Genomic DNA, 19,436 nt, shown 5'->3' on the forward strand with positions numbered 1-19,436 from the left:
AATATTGTAGATGCTTACTTCATCAAGAAAAAAAATGAAAATGGAAATAAAAAAGAAACTATTATTGTGAAAATGAATTCTAAAAAATCTAAAGATGTAATTATGTCTATGAAGAAAAAACTTAAGGACAATGATGCTACTAAATCTGTTTTCATAAATGATTATTTGAGTAAAGAAACCTTAAAGCTATTTAACCATGCTAAGAACTTGAAAACTGTCGGATTCAGAAGCGTATATACGGCTAATGGGAGAGTGTTTGCAAAGAAGAGTGAATTGTCAAGAGCCAGAGTAATACACGACGAGAGTGATGTGGACAAATTATTATTGGAAGCATCAACCTACAAAAAATCCCGTGCGAGTAGAATACATGATGTGAATCGTGAAGAAGATGAAGATGACCCGTATCTTTCAACATCTTAAATTTTGCTTCCATTTAAATTAAATTTTGTAAAAATCATTTAATTTTCTTTTGTTTTTATGAATAATAATTATTATAAAAATGTAAAATCATATCGAAACTTTATTATTAATGGCAGAAATTCTTCATTTGGAATTACATCTATGAATGTTAGAAGTATATCTAGCATAACTAAATTCAATTATTTCAAGTCCCTTATTGCAAGCCTTCCTGCTTTACCTAATATTATCTCAGTTCAAGAGACATGGTTTTTAGATAATATCGCCCAGATTTATAATATTCCTGGGTATAACTCTGTCCATTGTTGTAGGCCAGACGGTTACGGTGGGACATCTATGTTTATACGTGAAGGTGTAGAGTACACAATGGAATTGTGTGATAGCCATGATTTTATTGATTTTATTGTGCTTACCTTGAATGATGTAAAGGTGAGAGGAAACCCGTTAAAGTTAATATCTTTTTATAGGTCACAAAAATGTGATGTGAATACGTTTTTGATGTTTTTGGAGAATATGCTTTACTTGTACGGACGGACTTCATGTATTATTATGGGCGATGCGAATATAAACTTTTTCGATTCTATCTCATCTCGTAACCTATGTGACGTTTTGTCTTCCTTTGATTTCGAAAATAACAACCTGCTAGTGACTCGTCCTGAGAGCATGACATGCATTGACCATATTTACAGCAATATCAGCGATTTGTTGACAATAAGTTCTATAGAAAATGGTGTATCAGATCATAACCTAATATTCATTGATATACATATCAGTTCACAGAGTCGGGAGCACTTTCAAGTTAAACGATCTCACCTTGATCACGACGCCCTACGTTTGTATTTGGAGAGGGAGATTCCTATTATTATAGAAACTGGTGACTTGTGTAATGATATTTCGAATTTGATAGGTGTTATTAAGACAGGTTTGGAACGAAGCACTGTCGAAACCTCCCATTTGAAATCGACCAGACGTGAAATTACTCCATGGGTGAATGGGAATCTTATGAAACTCTTTGCATTAAAGGAAAGGCTTTTGAAAGCGCGAAGAAGACATCCTGAGAATGTGGACATATCTGAAAGTTTAAAATCTTTAAGTAAAACTATTAGAAAGGCTTACAAGCAATCAATGAATGTTTTTTATGCAGAAAATCTGCGAGATATTGGAAATGAACCAGCGAAATGTTGGAGATTTCTAAATGAAAGTTTAGGAAGAGGTAAGAAGAAGACATTGTGCTTAATAGATGCTGATGGGAATAAAATACCTGAGGGAGCCCATATGGCGAGACTATACAATGAATATTTTTTGCAATCTGTGCGAGACTTGAAATCGAAAATTGTATGTTTACCTGGCGACCATTTTAATAGTTTAGGGACTCTTAATACTTCTTCTCGTCGTCTAAATTTTAGTATTGCTACTAATAACGATGTAGAGCGCGTCATCTTCAGTTTAAAGAAAGGGAAATGTCCTGGATTTGACGGAATTAGTTCTGATTTAGTTTTGAGATATTCTCATATGATTATACCTCATTTAACTCGAATATTCAACGACATGGTGATTAGTGGGACCTATCCCAATGTACTGAAAATCCATAAAGTGATGCCGATCCCGAAGAAAATTAATGCTTGCACAGTGGACTGTTATAGGCCAATAGCTGTTTTATCGACATTTAATAATATCTTCGAGAGACTTTTGTATAACCAAATATCTAAATAAAGGGTGATTCTTTTGAGGTTAGGATTTTCATGCATTAGTATTTGACAGATCACGTGGGATTTCAGACATGGTGTCAAAGAGAAAGATGCTCAGTATGCTTTGACATTTCGTCATGAATAGACTTACTAACGAGCAACGCTTGCAAATCATTGAATTTTAATACCAAAATCAGTGTTCGGTTGGAAATGTGTTTCGCGCTTTACGTCCGATTTATGGTCTACATAATCGACCAAGTGAGCAAACAATTAATGCGATTGTGACCAAGTTTCGCACTCAGTTTACTTTATTGGACATTAAACCAACCACACGAATGCGTACAGTGCGTACAGAAGAGAATATTGCGTCTGTTTCTGAGAGTGTTGCTGAAGACCGTGAAATGTCGATTCGTCGCCGTTCGCAGCAATTGGGTTTGTGTTATTCGACCACATGGAAGATTTTACGCAAAGATCTTGGTGTAAAACCGTATAAAATACAGCTCGTGCAAGAACTGAAGCCGAACGATCTGCCACAACGTCGAATTTTCAGTGAATGGGCCCTAGAAAAGTTGGCAGAAAATCCGCTTTTTTATCGACAAATTTTGTTCAGCGATGAGGCTCATTTCTGGTTGAATGGCTACGTAAATAAGCAAAATTGCCGCATTTGGAGTGAAGAGCAACCAGAAGCCGTTCAAGAACTGCCCATGCATCCCGAAAAATGCACTGTTTGGTGTGGTTTGTACGCTGGTGGAATCATTGGACCGTATTTTTTCAAAGATGCTGTTGGACGCAACGTTACGGTGAATGGCGATCGCTATCGTTCGATGCTAACAAACTTTTTGTTGCCAAAAATGGAAGAACTGAACTTGGTTGACATGTGGTTTCAACAAGATGGCGCTACATGCCACACAGCTCGCGATTCTATGGCCATTTTGAGGGAAAACTTCGGAGAACAATTCATCTCAAGAAATGGACCGGTAAGTTGGCCACCAAGATCATGCGATTTGACGCCTTTAGACTATTTTTTGTGGGGCTACGTCAAGTCTAAAGTCTACAGAAATAAGCCAGCAACTATTCCAGCTTTGGAAGACAACATTTCCGAAGAAATTCGGGCTATTCCGGCCGAAATGCTCGAAAAAGTTGCCCAAAATTGGACTTTCCGAATGGACCACCTAAGACGCAGCCGCGGTCAACATTTAAATGAAATTATCTTCAAAAAGTAAATGTCATGGACCAATCTAACGTTTCAAATAAAGAACCGATGAGATTTTGCAAATTTTATGCGTTTTTTTTTTTAAAAAAGTTATCAAGCTCTTAACAAATCACCCTTTATTTGGAAGGTAATGAACTACTAAGTGATTTCCAATATGGGTTCAGGAAAGGATGTGGGACGGAAGAAGCTGCAGTAAATGTGGTGAATTCGATATGTGGTAAATTAGATGGTGGGAATAAAGGTGTAGTGGGAATCTTCTATGACTTTTCCAAGGCTTTTGATCTAGTTGACCACAATATTTTAATTGAAAAACTTAAGTATTATGGAATCAGGGGTAGCACTTTATACTTGCTCCGACATTACTTGCAAAATCGTAGACAATATGTCTCCATAGGAGACTACAAGAGTGAAGTCGGTGTTGTGGAACACGGTGTTCCACAGGGAAGTGTACTGGGACCACTATTATTTAGAATATATTTGAACGATATTGTGAACCTCGAATTGGACGGCACGATATTTTTGTATGCTGATGATATTTGCGTCTTATATGGTTATAGGTTTGAACAAGCTGTTAAGGTATTGATTGAACGCGATGCAGCTTTGATTTCTGAGTTTGCCAGGGTCAACAAATTGTATCTCAACTCCGGTAAGACTAAGGTTATACGTTTTCAACCTCGCGTTAATCGTAGTACTTCTTTTTCTGTACGTATAGAAGGAGTAGAAGTGACTGAGGTACCAAGTTTAAAGTATCTGGGGATTTACCTTCAAAGTAACTTGAATTGGGACGAGCATGTCGCATATTTGAGGGGGAAATGCGCACAGGCCATTGGTTTCTTATTTAAGTTTAAAAACAGGTTTAGCTTTGACACGAAAATGCTAATATATAGGGCACTGATACAAAGTCATCTGAACTATTTGATTATTTTGTATGGACACGGGAAAAGTGAGGAATTGAAATCCCTATTCAGATTGCAGAGCAAGGCTTTGAAAATTGTAGCTGACTTGCCCATCATGTATTCTACACTTGATCTAAAGGGTGATTTGTTAAGAGCTTGATAACTTTTTTTAAAAAAAAAACGCATAAAATTTGCAAAATCTCATCGGTTCTTTATTTGAAACGTTAGATTGGTCCATGACATTTACTTTTTGAAGATAATTTCATTTAAATGTTGACCGCGGCTGCGTCTTAGGTGGTCCATTCGGAAAGTCCAATTTTGGGCAACTTTTTCGAGCATTTCGGCCGGAATAGCCCGAATTTCTTCGGAAATGTTGTCTTCCAAAGCTGGAATAGTTGCTGGCTTATTTCTGTAGACTTTAGACTTGACGTAGCCCCACAAAAAATAGTCTAAAGGCGTCAAATCGCATGATCTTGGTGGCCAACTTACCGGTCCATTTCTTGAGATGAATTGTTCTCCGAAGTTTTCCCTCAAAATGGCCATAGAATCGCGAGCTGTGTGGCATGTAGCGCCATCTTGTTGAAACCACATGTCAACCAAGTTCAGTTCTTCCATTTTTGGCAACAAAAAGTTTGTTAGCATCGAACGATAGCGATCGCCATTCACCGTAACGTTGCGTCCAACAGCATCTTTGAAAAAATACGGTCCAATGATTCCACCAGCGTACAAACCACACCAAACAGTGCATTTTTCGGGATGCATGGGCAGTTCTTGAACGGCTTCTGGTTGCTATTCACTCCAAATGCGGCAATTTTGCTTATTTACGTAGCCATTCAACCAGAAATGAGCCTCATCGCTGAACAAAATTTGTCGATAAAAAAGCCGATTTTCTGCCACTGATTTTGGTAATAAAATTCAATGATTTGCAAGCGTTGCTCGTTAGTAAGTCTATTCATGATGAAATGTCAAAGCATACTGAGCATCTTTCTCTTTGACACCATGTCTGAAATCCCACGTGATCTGTCAAATACTAATGCATGAAAATCCTAACCTCAAAAGAATCACCCTTTATATAAAAATAGATTTCCTTCGATATTGCCAATATATGGTTTATATAGAATGCAACTTTTGACTTATGTTTACAAATGCTTACATCATATAGGACACCATACTGTAACGTTTGGAGTAAATCAAAGTTCTTTTAATACAAGAAACAACAGTAATTTAAGATTAGCCAGATGTCGCCTTGAAACTACGAAACAGAGGGTTGAATATATGGGAAGTAAAGCGTATAATAGTTTGCCGAATAATTTGAAAAATATTAGTACGATTTCTTTATTTAAAAGGTTAATTAAAATGCACCTAAATGATAGTATAGATGAAATTCTGCCATAATTTGTTTATAACTACATAACTTTCATTATATATTTCATACATTAACTTCCTAAAATAATGTATTTACCTAGTTTTTGCATATCCATTTTATGTTAATATTCAAGACTTATGTTATTTATTGAGCTTTGAATTTACCTTTGCCAACTAGCCTCAACAAGGTCTATAAGACGCTGAGGCATCTATATCTTGTATATACCATAAAGCTGTTATTTTAAATAAAAAAAAAAAAAAAAAAAAAAAAAAACTCCATATACGTAATAGCTTAAATTTTTAAATCTTGTGTTAAATATTTGTAAATTCTATTGTAACACAGGGTAGCAGACACGAAATTTTATCAATTCAAACAACCACTTTTTGCCTGGACTATTGGCATAGGATTGAGTACAAAATAAGTTCTTAACTGGACGAAAGCAAATTTCCAGTATTTCGGTTCCATTTTCGAAAAACTTCTTTCTTCATCATAAAATGTTGTTGATTGTATGTGAAGAAATAAAGAAAATATATATAAAGCTCTATACTAAACTCTAAATACACCCACAACAACAGATACCAAAACCTATAAAAATTTAAAGGAAAATTCACACCCTCCACTGAACTTAACTTGCTATCATTTAAATTTGTTACCATGGGCCTCATATTAAAAATGCCAATCAAACAAAAAAAAAAAAAAATATATATATATATATATATATATATATATATATATATATATATATAATATTTATTAAAATAATTTCCTATCAATTGATAAGATATAATTAACATTAAGCACAGCAATATTCCATCATTTCTGCCAAGCAATAGTTTCAAAGTAAATACTACTAACTGATATCGAAAAGTGAAATTGACTTTGAAACTAAAAATGTTCCGGATATCTCAATTGACGAAAATCCACAAAAGATAAAATATTTAATTTAATTATATTCTTATTCCATCGTTGGGGGATATAGGAGTACTATAAAAGACCATTTGGGATAAGCATAAAGTCACCACTTGTAGTCCATTTATCCAAGTAGCCACATCAATCAACAAAATGGTTTCCGTAAGTTTTACTTCTACTATAACCATAGCCGAAATCGTATTTTAATATATTTTTTTAAATATTTTTTTATACCTTTAGTTCGAAGAAGCTTGTGAATTGGCCAAAAATTTCTCCAAGAAGCCATCCGATTCGGAATTCTTGGAATTCTACGGTCTCTTCAAACAGGCCACCGTTGGTGATGTGAACATCGATAAACCCGGTGCTTTGGATTTGAAAAAGAAAGCCATGTGGGAAGCCTGGAACTCCCACAAGGGTTTGTCCAAGGATGCTGCTAAGGATGCCTATGTCAAGGTCTACGAGAAATATGCTCCCAAATATGCCTAAGTCTAATTCAATTCAGAGAGTTGGTCTTTAAGAGAAAAATCAAAATACTGGTAGTAGGGGTTTTATTGTTAATTCTTTTTTTTTTTTGTAATAAATGGCAAAAGGTACTTCTAAAAAAATATATATTAATAATTTAGTTTTTATTCAATACATTCGAATAGTGGAGAGTATTGTAGTACATAACAAGCTGATATGAATATAATAATAGCCCGAGATGATGAATATAATAATATGAACAGAGATCGCTTCTTGGGAATCCTGAAAGCCTATTTTTCATCCGATCACTACCAAAGACTGACTAAGTTTCCAGCGTAGGCTTGATGTCTAAACCGATATAAATGTGTCTATTTGACAGCAGATTATCCATTATAAAATCAAATTTATATTATCCGAATTGTAATGGGGTTAGTTGTACAACCAATCTTCCAATCGAATTTACAAATTTGGACAAAATTTTCTATAGAAATGGAATTTTAACAAAATTTCCTAAAGAAATTAAATATTGACAACTTTTTCTATAGAAATAAATTGTTGACAAAATTTTCTATAGAAATAACATTTTCAAAAAATTTCAGTAGAAATAAAATTTGGACAAAATTTTCTATAGAATAAGTATATACGGCCGTAAGTTCGGCCAGGCCGAATCTTATGTGCCTTCCACCATGGATTGCGTAGAAACTTCTACGAAAGACTGTCATCGACAATCGAATTACTTGGGTTGTGGTATCTTAAAACTTCTTAACATCGTTTTCTAAATTGTGAGTTATTACATACGTGGTATATTTTAGCCAATACGTAGAGAGCCAGAATTGAAATATGGAGGTCGCTTATATGGGAGCTATATACAATTATGAACTTGATATGGACCAATTTTTGTGTGATTGGGGATCGATTTATCTGAGGGCTATATATAACTATAGACCGATATGGACCTAGTTAGGCATGGTTGTTAACGGCCATATACTAGCACAATGTACCACATTTCAACTGACTCGTATGAAATTTGCTCTTCCAAGAGGCTCCGGAGGTCAAATCTCGGGATCGGTTTATATGGGGGCTATATATGATTATGGACTGATATGGACCACTTTTGGCATAGTTGTTAAATATCATATACTACCACCACGTACCAAATTTCAACCAGATCGGATAAATTTTGTTTCTCCAAACGGCACCGGAGGTCAAATCTGGGGATCGGTTTATATGGGGGCTATATATAATTATGGACGGATATGATCCAATTCCTGAATTGTTGTTGGATACAATATACTAACTTAAGGTACCAAATTTCAACCGAATCGGATGAATTTTGCTCTTCCAAGAGGCTCCGGAGGTCAAATCTGGGGATCGGTTTATATAGGGCCTATATATAATTATGGACCGATTTCGTCCAATGGGTGTTTGAGGCCATATATTAACACCACGTACCAAATTTCAACTGAATCAATGTTTGCATGGTCATTAGAGACCATATGTTAACACCATGTACCAAATTTCTGCCGGATCGGATGAAATTTGCTTCTCTTAGAGGCTCCGCAAGCCAAATCGGGGGATCGGTTTATATGGGGGCTATATATAATTATTGACCGATGTTGACCAATTTTTGCATGGTTGTTAGAGACCATATACCAACACCATGTAGCAAATTTCAGCCGGATCTGATGAAATTTGCTTCTCTTAGAGGATCGGCAAGACAAATTTGGGGGTCCGTTTATATGGGGGCTATACGTAAAAGTGGACCGATATGGCCCATTTGCAATACCATCCGACCTACATTAATAACAACTACTTGTGCCAAGTTTCAAGTTGATAGCTTGTTTCGTTCGGAAGTTAGCGTGATTTCAACAGACGGACGGACGGACGGACGGACATGCTCAGATCGACTCAGAATTTCACCACGACCCAGAATATATATACTTTATGGGATCTTAGAGCAATATTTCGATGTGTTACAAACGGAATGACAAAGTTAATATACCCCCATCCTATGGTGGAGGGTATAAAAATGCGTTACTCTGCTTATTACAGTGTTATCCGCGGGACCAGTGGAATTCGACATTTTTACCCATCTAATTCGAAAAATATACCGCTATCTATAGGTTAGAAAAGCCTAGAAAAATTCTAGACAAGGTGCAGAGCGTTGCTCGCTGGAATCCCTCCATTGAATCTGCTGATAATGGAAAGGTCTGAGATATCTCACGAACAAGCATCAATTCTGAACACTATTACTGAACCAGCAGCATTAGCGTAGCTAGACAATTTTCCTAGGGGGAGCTGTAGCCTATATAAAATAGCTAAAACTTTATAGACTGAACTTATAGGTTCAACTAATGTTTTTTTTTCATAAAATTGAATAAAAAAAATAGACTTCAAAATAACTCGACAATCAATTTATAATGAAGCAAATAAAAGTACCCTACGGGAAATTGGTGCAAATTGCCACTGACGGACCTATCACAGAACTGGTACCTGTGCTCCAGTTAGTTGCAATTTTCACATTTAGTGAAATAAAATTATCAGAATAACCTTTTGTTCCACATATTTCAAGTTTTTATTTCATTTCGGGTTCGATTAGGAGCCCAAATTGAAAGAGATTTCTAAGAGTTTGTCCGAGACTGGTTCCTGAGGACCTATTTATAGGTTGCTCCTACTAAATTGTCCCAGGACGTGTCCTTTGGGATGAGTCCAAGAGGCGTCCTAAAATGTAAGTTTACTCCGTCAATGACAAACCCAAGTTAAAGTGGACGGTCCCTTCCATACGTTTTGATCAGAACTGGGACTGGTCCATACACACCAGGGACTAGTCATGTACCAGTTCTGTGGTTGATCCATTTCCCGTAGGGTAGTTCCACACTTTTCCCAGCAAAAAATTGGGAGTTGTTCTAAAGGCACAACTTTAAAAGCACTTCCAACAATGTCTTCACAAAGAAGTTAACTATTTTAACTTCACAGGAAGTTTTTTTACTTAATTTTTTTTTATATTTTAATGCGTAATTTTTTGTTTTCTTTTTTCAAATAGTTTAAAAAAAGAGTGAGAATAAATAAAATGGTACAAATTATTCATATTTTGCCGCAAAAATGCTAAATCCATTATAGAAAAATCGATAATATTTGAAAATATTCGAGGGAAAACGTTTCAAACAAGCATTAAAAATCATAAAAAAGTATACAAATTATTTATTTCGGAAAATATCACAAAATTTTTAATTCACATTCAAAACACTGAATTCGGATCACACCTTAAGGAGTGATGCAAATTCATTGCAACGGCTGTTGAAACGGTGGACATTCGTTCTATGACAAGTTCGTAGTACATTCATCGCTTCTCCGCCAATTTTGTACCACTTCCAGACCCAAAAAGAACATTTTCACTTCTTTTTTGGCGACGCTTTTTTACAGCATAATTAAAATATTAATTTATGAAAGAATAGTTTTAATATCAATTACTATTTTTTATTCAACTAAATCATAAGTTCAACCACAGCTTTATTTCATAAATATCAGACTTCTACCACAACCCAAGTAATTCGATTGTGCATGAAAGTCTTTAGTGGAACTTTGTGCGTTGTACGAGTATATACTTGTTTAATTTTTATAAAAATGTAAAATCGTAAATAGGTTTTCAAATTCTGGGGGGGGGGGGCTAAAATTTTTCTGGGGGGTCTAAGCCCCCTCCCCAGAGGCCTTCCTACGCTTATGACCAGCAGCGAAGAAAAGCTGCATCAAAATGGAAACTCTCGGTAATGTGAATTTCTAGCAATGCCAGGTGCTTTGTGGCCATGGAGATTTTAGTAACTGCCGCCATAAATACAAGATACCGAAGACGAACATACATATGTAACTCATGCATCATTGAGGAAGATGATATGCAATTAATCTATGGGCAATTAATCGAGATGACTAATTAGACAAAGTTTTAGATATTTCGGAAATTAAGTACAAATAAGCGGAGATTACTGCATAGCTTTTACTTCCAATCCGGGTTAATAACAATTATCTTAAGATAAGACTTCGAAGCTCAATAACACATACTGTTTATCAAAATGTTTTCTTATTTACGGCCATTTTCATGTAGCTCCGTTAGGCTTTAACTGCCAGTTAACAGAAAATATCTTCTCTCCGTTTAACTTTAACTGAACATTTTTCGTCAGTTAATTTCCTCACTGGCCTATGGAATATAAGACAAGATGACAGCTTCGTCCATAATACGGTTTAAAATTTGGTTAACTTTAACGGAACACTAACGGAGCTTTATGCAAATGGGGGTTAATTCGAATCACCCAGAGAAGGAATATGATCACCTCAAACATGTTTTAAGAGCAAAATGTTATTTTTGGGTGGTGACCATGTAACATGGTTTTCGCAACCATGTTATTTCCTCGGAAATCATGTATCTGATTTCGGCAAGCAGGTTATATTTGACGAGAAAATAACATTTTAGTGACAAACATGTTCCATGGTCACCATACAAAAATAACATTTTGCTCTTGAAACATGTTTGAGGTGATCATATTCCTTCTCTGCGTGATAATTGTAAGCAATTCTTAGCAAATAAAATATCGCCACTTCCTATTTGTCATTGCTTACAATATTTACTTGTATTATTAGATAACCGTGTGATTAATGTGAACAGCAATTAAATATGATTCGTTTGATTTACAAGTGGATGGTCGGGCCACTTATACTTTGCCCGCCAAGATTATTTCATATGGGATTATCGAGTACAGGGTAATATGGACTTGGTACGATTAAAATTTATAGTTCAAGTGACACTTTTTTTTGGCAAATGATATGAGCTGCAAAATAAAAAATATACACAATCTATGATAGACTGAAAATGTTAACATTTGATTAGATAATAATACATTTAATATGAACAAATAGAAGAAGTACAAAATCAATGCTGTTTTCTGCATTTACAGTTTTCACAAAATAAAAAAAAAAATCAGCAATTCTAAGAAATATACTTTGAAGAAGATAACAATATAGTCAAAACATTCTAGTGACCATAGGGTCACTATTATCATATTCGTTTAAAGATAGGATTATGTTAACATCTGAATAAGGTGGCATCTCTGAAACAGCTTACAAAACCTATTTGATGGAAATATTTTCAAAATTTTATTTCTATAGCAAATTGCGTCAAAATTTTATTTCTATAGAAAATTTTGTTAAAATTTTATTTCTATAGAAAATGTTGTCAAAATTTTATTTCTATAGAAAATTTTGTCAAAAATTTATTTCTATAGAAAATTTGGTCAACATTTTATTTCTATAGAAAATTTTGTCAAAATTTTATTTCTATAGAAAATTTTGTCAAAATTTTATTTCTATAGAAAATTTTGTCTAAATTTTATTTCTATAGAAAATTTTGTCAAAATTTTATTTCTATAGAAAATTTTGTCAAAATTTTATTTCTATAGAAAATTTGGTCAACATTTTATTTTTATAGAAAATTTTGTCAAAATTTTATTTCTATAGAAAATTTTGTCAAAATTTTATTTCTATAGAAAATTTTGTCAAAATTTTATTTCTATAGAAAATGTTGTCAAAATTTTATTTCTATAGAAAATTTTGTCAAAATTTTATTTCTATAGAAAATCTTCTCAAAATTTTATTCCTATAGTAAATTTTGTCAAAATTTTATTTCTATAGAAAATTTTGTAAAAACTTTATTTTTATAGAAATTTTTGTCAAAATTTTATTGCTATAGACAATTTTGTCAAAATAGAAGAAGAAGTACAAAATCAATGCTGTTTTCTGCATTTACAGTTTTCACAAAATAAAAAAAAATCAGCAATTCTAAGAAATATACTTTGAAGAAGATAACAATATAATCAAAGCATTCTAGTGCCCATAGGGTCACTATTATCATATTCGTTTAAAGATAGGATTATGTTAACATCTGAATAAGGTGGCATCTCTGAAACAGCTTACAAAACCTCTTTGATGGAAATATTTTCAAAATTTTATTTCTATAGAAAATTTTGGCACAATTTTATTTCTATAGAAAATTTTGTCAAAATTTTATTTCTATAGAAAATTTTGTCAAAATTTTATTTCTATAGAAAATTTTGTCACAATTTTATTTCTATAGAAAATTTTGTCAAAATTTTATTTCTATAGAAAATTTTGTCAAAACTTTATTTCTATAGAAAATTTTTCCAAAATTTTATTTCTATAGAGAATTTTGTCAAAATTTTATTTTTATAGAAAATTTTGACACAATTTTATTTCTATAGAAAATATTGTGAAAATTTTATTTCTATAGAACATTATGTGATAATTTTATTTCTACAGAAAATTTTGTGATAATTTTATTTCTATAGAAAATTTTGTCAAAATTTTATTTCTATAGAAAATCTTCTCAAAATTTTATTCCTATAGAAAATTTTGTCAAAATTTTATTTCTATAGAAAATTTTGTCAAAATTTTATTTCAATAGAAAATTTTGTCAAAATTTTATTTTTATAAAAAATTTTCCCAAAGTTTAATTTCTATAGAAAATTTTGTCAAAATTTTATTTCTATAGACAATTTTGTCAAAATTTTATTTCTATAGAAAATATTATCAATTTTTTATCTTAGTTGTAAAGGAAAAACTTGTAAACTCTACCAAAACATCTAGAATTCTACCAATCTACCAAACAGTAAAAAATCTACAATTTTTGGTAGAATTCTACCAACTACGCCAACCGTGCTCCTGAGCCGATCTAGCCGTCTGTCCGTCTGTTTGTGAACATATTTTTGTTGAATAGGTCTAGGTCGCAATTTTAGTCAGTTCGACTTCAATAGACATATGGTGTCTTTGACAATATTGCCCAGGGCCGACACCTGAGCCAACATCAAAATTTGGAGAAAATTTTACCAACAAACTACTAAACAAAAATGTCTTATTTTGTCAAAATTTTATTTCTATTGACAATTTTGTCACAATTTTATTTCTACAGGAAATTTTGTCAAAATTGTATTTCTAAAGTGAATTTTGTCACAATTTTATTTCTATAGAAAATTTTACAGAAATTTTATTTCTATAGAAAATTTTCTCAAAATTTTATTTCTAAAGTAGATTTTGTCAAAATTTTATTTCTATAGATAATTTTGTCAAAATTTTCTATAGAAACATTTTTTTCAATAGACAATTTTGTCAACATTTTATTTCTATAGAAAATTTTATCAAAATTTTATTTCTATAGAAAATGTTGTTAAAGTTTTATCTCTATAGAAAATTTTCTTTAAATGTTATTTCTATAGATCATTTTGTCAAAATTGTATTTTTATAGAAAATTTTGTCACAATTTTATTTCTATAGAAAATTTTGTCATAATTTAATTTCTATAGAAAATTTCGTCGAAATTTTATTTCTATAGATAATTTTGTCAAAATTTTATTTTTAGAGAAAACTTTCTATAGAAAATTTTGTCAAAATTTTATTTCTATAGAAAATTTAGTCAATATTTTATTTCTATAGACAATTTTGTTAAAATTTTATTTCTATAGACAATTTGGTCAAAATTTTATTTCAATAGAAAATTTTGTCAAAATTGTATTTCTGTAGAAAATTTTTTAAAATTGTATTTCTATAGAAAATTTTCTCAACATCTTATTTTTATTGAAATTTTTCTCAACATTTGACTTTTATAGAAAATTTATCTACAGTTTAGTTTTATAGAAAATTTTGTCAAAATTTTATTTCCATAGAAAATTTAGTCAAAATGTTATTTCTATAAAAAATTTAGTCAAAATTTTATTTCTATAGAAAATTTTGTCATAATTTAATTTCTATAGAAAATTTCGTCGAAATTTTATTTCTAGTGAAATTTTTCTCTAAATTTTATTTCTAAAGTAAATTTTGTCAAAATTTTATGTGTTTAGATAATTTTGTCAAAATTTTATTTTTATAGAAAATTTGTCACAATTTTATTGCTATAGACAATTTTGTCAAAATTTTATTTTTATAGAAAAGTTTCTCACAACTTTATACCTATTGAAAATTTTTCCACAATTTTATTTCCATAGAAAATTTTGTCAAAATTTTATTTCTATAGAAAATTTTGTCAAAATTTTATTCCTATAGAAAGTTTTATAGAAATTTTATTTCTATAGAAAATTTTATAGAAATTTTATTTTAAATTATATTTTTTCAAAATTGTATTTCTAAAGTAGATTTTGTCAAAATTTTATTTCTATAGATAATTTTGTCAAAATTTTATTTCTATAGAACATTTTGTCACAATTTTATTCCTATAGAAAATGTTGTCATAATTTAATTTCTATAGAAAATTTCGTCGAAATTTTATTTCTATAGAAAATTTTCTTTAAATTTTATTTCTATAGATCATTTTGTCAAAATTTTATTTTTATAGAAAATTTTGTCACAATTTTATTTCTATAGAAAATTTTGTCATAATATAATTTCTATAGAAAATTTCGTCGAAATTTTATTTCTAAAGTAAATTTTGTCAAAATTTTATTTCTATAGATAATTTTGTCAAAATTTTATTTTTAGAGAAAACTTTTTATAGAAAATTTTGTAAAAATTTTATTTCTATAGAAAATTTTGTCAATATTTTATTTCTATAGACAATTTTGTTAAAATTATATTTCTATAGACAATATGGTCAAAATTTTAAAACTTGTAAAATCTACCAAAACATCTAGAATTCTACAAATCTACCAAACAGTAAAAAATCTACAATTTTTGGTAGAATTCTACAAACTGTGGCAACCGTGCTTCTGAGTCCATCTAGCCGTCTGTTCCTTTGTTTGTGAACATATTTTTGTTGAATATGTCTAGGTCGTAATTTTAGTCAAATCGACTTCAATAGACATATGGTGTCTTTGACAATATTGTCCAGGGCCGACACATAAGCACGGTTGCCTCCCAAGCCCAAAGTAATTTATTAAAAAGAGAACATTTTACCAACAAACTACTAAGCAAAAATGTCTTATTTTGTCAAAATTTTATTTCCATAGAAAATTTTTTCATAATTGTATTTCTATAGAAAATTTTGTCAAAATTGTATTTCTATAGAAAATTTTGTCAAAATTGTATTTCTATAGAAAATTTTGTCAAAATTGTATTTCTATAGAAAATTTTTGTCAAAATTGTATTTCTATAGAAAATTTTGTCAAAATTGTATTTCTATAGAAAATTTTGTCAAAATTGTATTTCTATAGAAAATTTTGTCAATATTTTAGTTTTATAGAAAATGTTGTCAAATTTTTATTTCAATAGAAAATTTTGCAAAATTTTATTTCTATTGAAAATTTTGTCAAAATTGTATTTCTATAGAAGATTTTATACAAATTTTATTTCTATTTAAAAATTTCTCAAAACTTTATTTCTATAGAAAATTTTGTCACAATTTTATTTCTATAGACAATTTTGTCAAAATTTTATTTCTATAGAAAATTTTTCCAAAATTTTATTTTTATAGAAAATTTTGTCACAATTTTATTTCTATAGACAATTTTGTCAAATTTTTATTTCTATAGAAAATTTTTCCAAAATTTTATTTCTATAGAAAATTTTGTCATAATTTAATTTTTTTGAAAATTTCGTCGAAATTTTATTTCTATAGAAAATTTTCTCTAAATTTTATTTCTAAAGTAAATTTTGTCACAATTTTAGAAAATTTTATAGAAATTTTATTTCTGTAGAAAATTTTATAGAAATTTTATTTCTATAGAAAATTTTCTCAAAATTTTATTTCTAAAGTAAATTTTGTCAAAATTTTATTTCTATAGATAATTTTGTCAAAATTTCATTTCTATAGACAATTTTGTCAAAATTTTATTTCTATAGAAAATTCGATCAAAATTTTATTTCTATAGAAAATTTTGTCAAAATCGTATTTCTGTAGAAAATTTTGTAAAATTGTATTTCTGTAGAAAATGTTGTCAAAATTTTATTTCTATAGAAAATTTTCTCAACATCTTATGTTTATTGAAATTTTTCTCAACATTTTACTTTTATAGAAAATGTATCTACATTTTAGTTTTATAGAAAATTTTGCAAAATGTTATTTCTATTGAAAATTTTGTCAAAATTGTATTTCTATCGAAAATTTTGTAAAAAATTTATTTCTATTGAAAAATTGGTCAAAATTTTATTTCTATGGAAAATTTAGTCAAAATTTTATTTCTATTGAAAATTTTGTAAAAATTTTATTTCTATGAAAATTTAGTCAAAATTTTATTTCTATAGAAAATATTATCAATTTTTTATCTTAGTTGTAAAGGAAAAACTTGTAAACTCTACCAAAACATCTAGAATTCTACCAATCTACCAAACAGTAAAAAATCTACAATTTTTGGTAGAATTCTACAAACTGTGGCAACCGTGCTTCTGAGTCCATCTAACCGTCGTCCGTCTGTTTGTGAACATATTTTTGTTGAATAAGTCTAGGTCGCAATTTTAGTCAAATCGACTTCAATAGACATATGGTGTCTTTGACAATGTTGCCCAGGGCCGACACATGAGCACGGTTGCACAATTTTATTTCTATAAAAAATTTTGTCAAAATTTTATTTCTATAGAAAATTTGTCAAAATTTTATTTCTATAGAAAATTTTGTCAAAATTTTATTTATATAGAAAACTTTTTCAAAATTGTATTTCTATAGAATTTTTTTTTCAAAATTGTATTTCCATAGAAAATTTTGTCAAAATTTTTTTCTATAGACAATTTTGTCAAAATTTTATTTCTATAGAAAATTTTGTCAAAATTTTATTTCTATAGAAGATTTTGTCAAAATTTTATTTCTATAGAACATTTTCTAAAAATTTTATTTCTATAGAAAATTTTGTCAACATTTGATTTCTATAGACAATTTTTTCAAAATTTTATTTAAAAACAAGTATATACGGCCGTAAGTTCGGCCAGGCCGAAGCTTATGTACCCTCCATCATGGATTGCGTAGAAACTTCATCTAAACACTGCCATCCACAATCGAATTACTTAAGTTGCGGTAACGCTTGCCGATGGCAAGGTATCTTAAAACCTCCTAACACCATCTTCTAAATTATATGTAAGTCCATACGTGGTATATATTAAATCAAAAAATATCGATCCAATACGTATATAATTCAGTTTGACAAAGTAGACATAAAATTTTGACAAAATATTCTACAGAAATAAAATTTTAACAAAATTTTCTATAGAAATAAAATTTTCACAAAATTTTCTATAGAAATAAAAATTTTGACAAAATTTTCTATAGAAATAAAAATTTTGACAAAATTTTCTATAGAAAGACAATTTTACAAAAATTTCTACAGAAATAAAATTTTAACAAAATTTTCGATAGAAATAAACTTTTGACAAAATTTTCTATAGAAATAAAATCTTGGTAGATTACTTTTGGCTCGAGTGGCAACCATGATTATGAACCGAATAAAATTTGAACAAATTTTTCTATAGAAATAAAATTTTGACAAAATTTTCTATAGAAATAAAATTTTGACAATGATGAAAATTTTATTATGAACCGAATAAAATTTTAACAAAATTTTCTCTAGAAATAAAATTTTGACAAAATTTTCTATAGAAATAAAATTTTGGTAGATTATTTTTGGCTCTAGTGGCAACTATGATTATGAACCGATATGGACCAATTTTTGTGTGATTGGACCAATTTTGGTATATACTAACACCACGTGCCTAATTTGAACCGGATCGGATGAATTTTGCTCCTCCAAGAGGCTCCGGAGGTCAAATCTGGAGAATGTTTTATATGGGGGCTATATATAATTATGGACCGATATGGACCAATTCTGACACGGTTGTTAAGGATCATATACTAACACCATGTTCCAAATTACAACCGGATTGGATGAAATCTGCTTCTCTTGGAGACTTCGCAAGCCAAATTTGGGGGATCGGTTTATATGGGGGCTATATATAATTATGAACCGATGTGGACCAATTTTTGCATGGTTGTTAGAGACCATATACCAATATCATGTACCAAATTTCAGGCGGATCAGATGAAATTTGCTTCTCTTTGAGGCTCCGCAACCCAAATCTGGGGATCGGTTTATATGGGCGCCATATATAATTACGGACCGATGTGGACCAAATTTGCACGGTTGTTAGAGACCATATACCAATACCATGTACCAAATTTCAGCCGGATCGGATGCAATTTGTTCCTCTCTGAGGCTTCGCAAGCCAAATCTGGAGATCGGTTTATATAGGGTCTATATATAATTATGGACCGATGTGGACCAATTTTTGCATGGTTGTTAGAGACCAGATACCAACATCATGTACCAAATTTCAGCCGGATCGGATGAAATTTGCTTCTCTTTGAGGCTCCGCAAGCCAAATCTGGGGATCGATTTATATGGGGGCTATATATAATTATGGACCGATGTGGACCAATTTTTGCATGATTGTTAGAGACCATATACCAACACCATGTACCAAATTTCAGCCGGATCGGATGAAATATGCTT

General features: G+C 30.5%; 2 protein-coding genes across 2 annotated transcripts; both read left to right on the forward strand.

Annotated features, from left to right (window-relative positions):
* The first annotated feature begins 561 nt into the window (after positions 1-561).
* On the forward strand, positions 562-5,775 carry LOC142235934 (uncharacterized). The gene is made up of 3 exons (XM_075307183.1): positions 562-2,010; positions 3,592-4,020; positions 5,758-5,775. Exons 1-3 carry the CDS (start codon positions 562-564, stop codon positions 5,773-5,775), a joined length of 1,896 nt encoding a protein of 631 aa, XP_075163298.1.
* Positions 5,776-6,405: 630 nt separating this feature from the next.
* Positions 6,406-7,096, forward strand: LOC142233889 (acyl-CoA-binding protein-like). The gene is made up of 2 exons (XM_075304950.1): positions 6,406-6,651; positions 6,730-7,096. The coding sequence occupies exons 1-2, from the start codon at positions 6,643-6,645 to the stop codon at positions 6,973-6,975; spliced, it is 255 nt and encodes an 84-aa protein (XP_075161065.1). The 5' UTR covers positions 6,406-6,642; the 3' UTR covers positions 6,976-7,096.
* The last annotated feature ends 12,340 nt before the right edge of the window (positions 7,097-19,436 follow it).

The sequence above is a fragment of the Haematobia irritans genome, chromosome 4 (assembly GCF_050003625.1).
Source record: "Haematobia irritans isolate KBUSLIRL chromosome 4, ASM5000362v1, whole genome shotgun sequence".
Taxonomy (NCBI): domain Eukaryota; kingdom Metazoa; phylum Arthropoda; class Insecta; order Diptera; family Muscidae; genus Haematobia; species Haematobia irritans.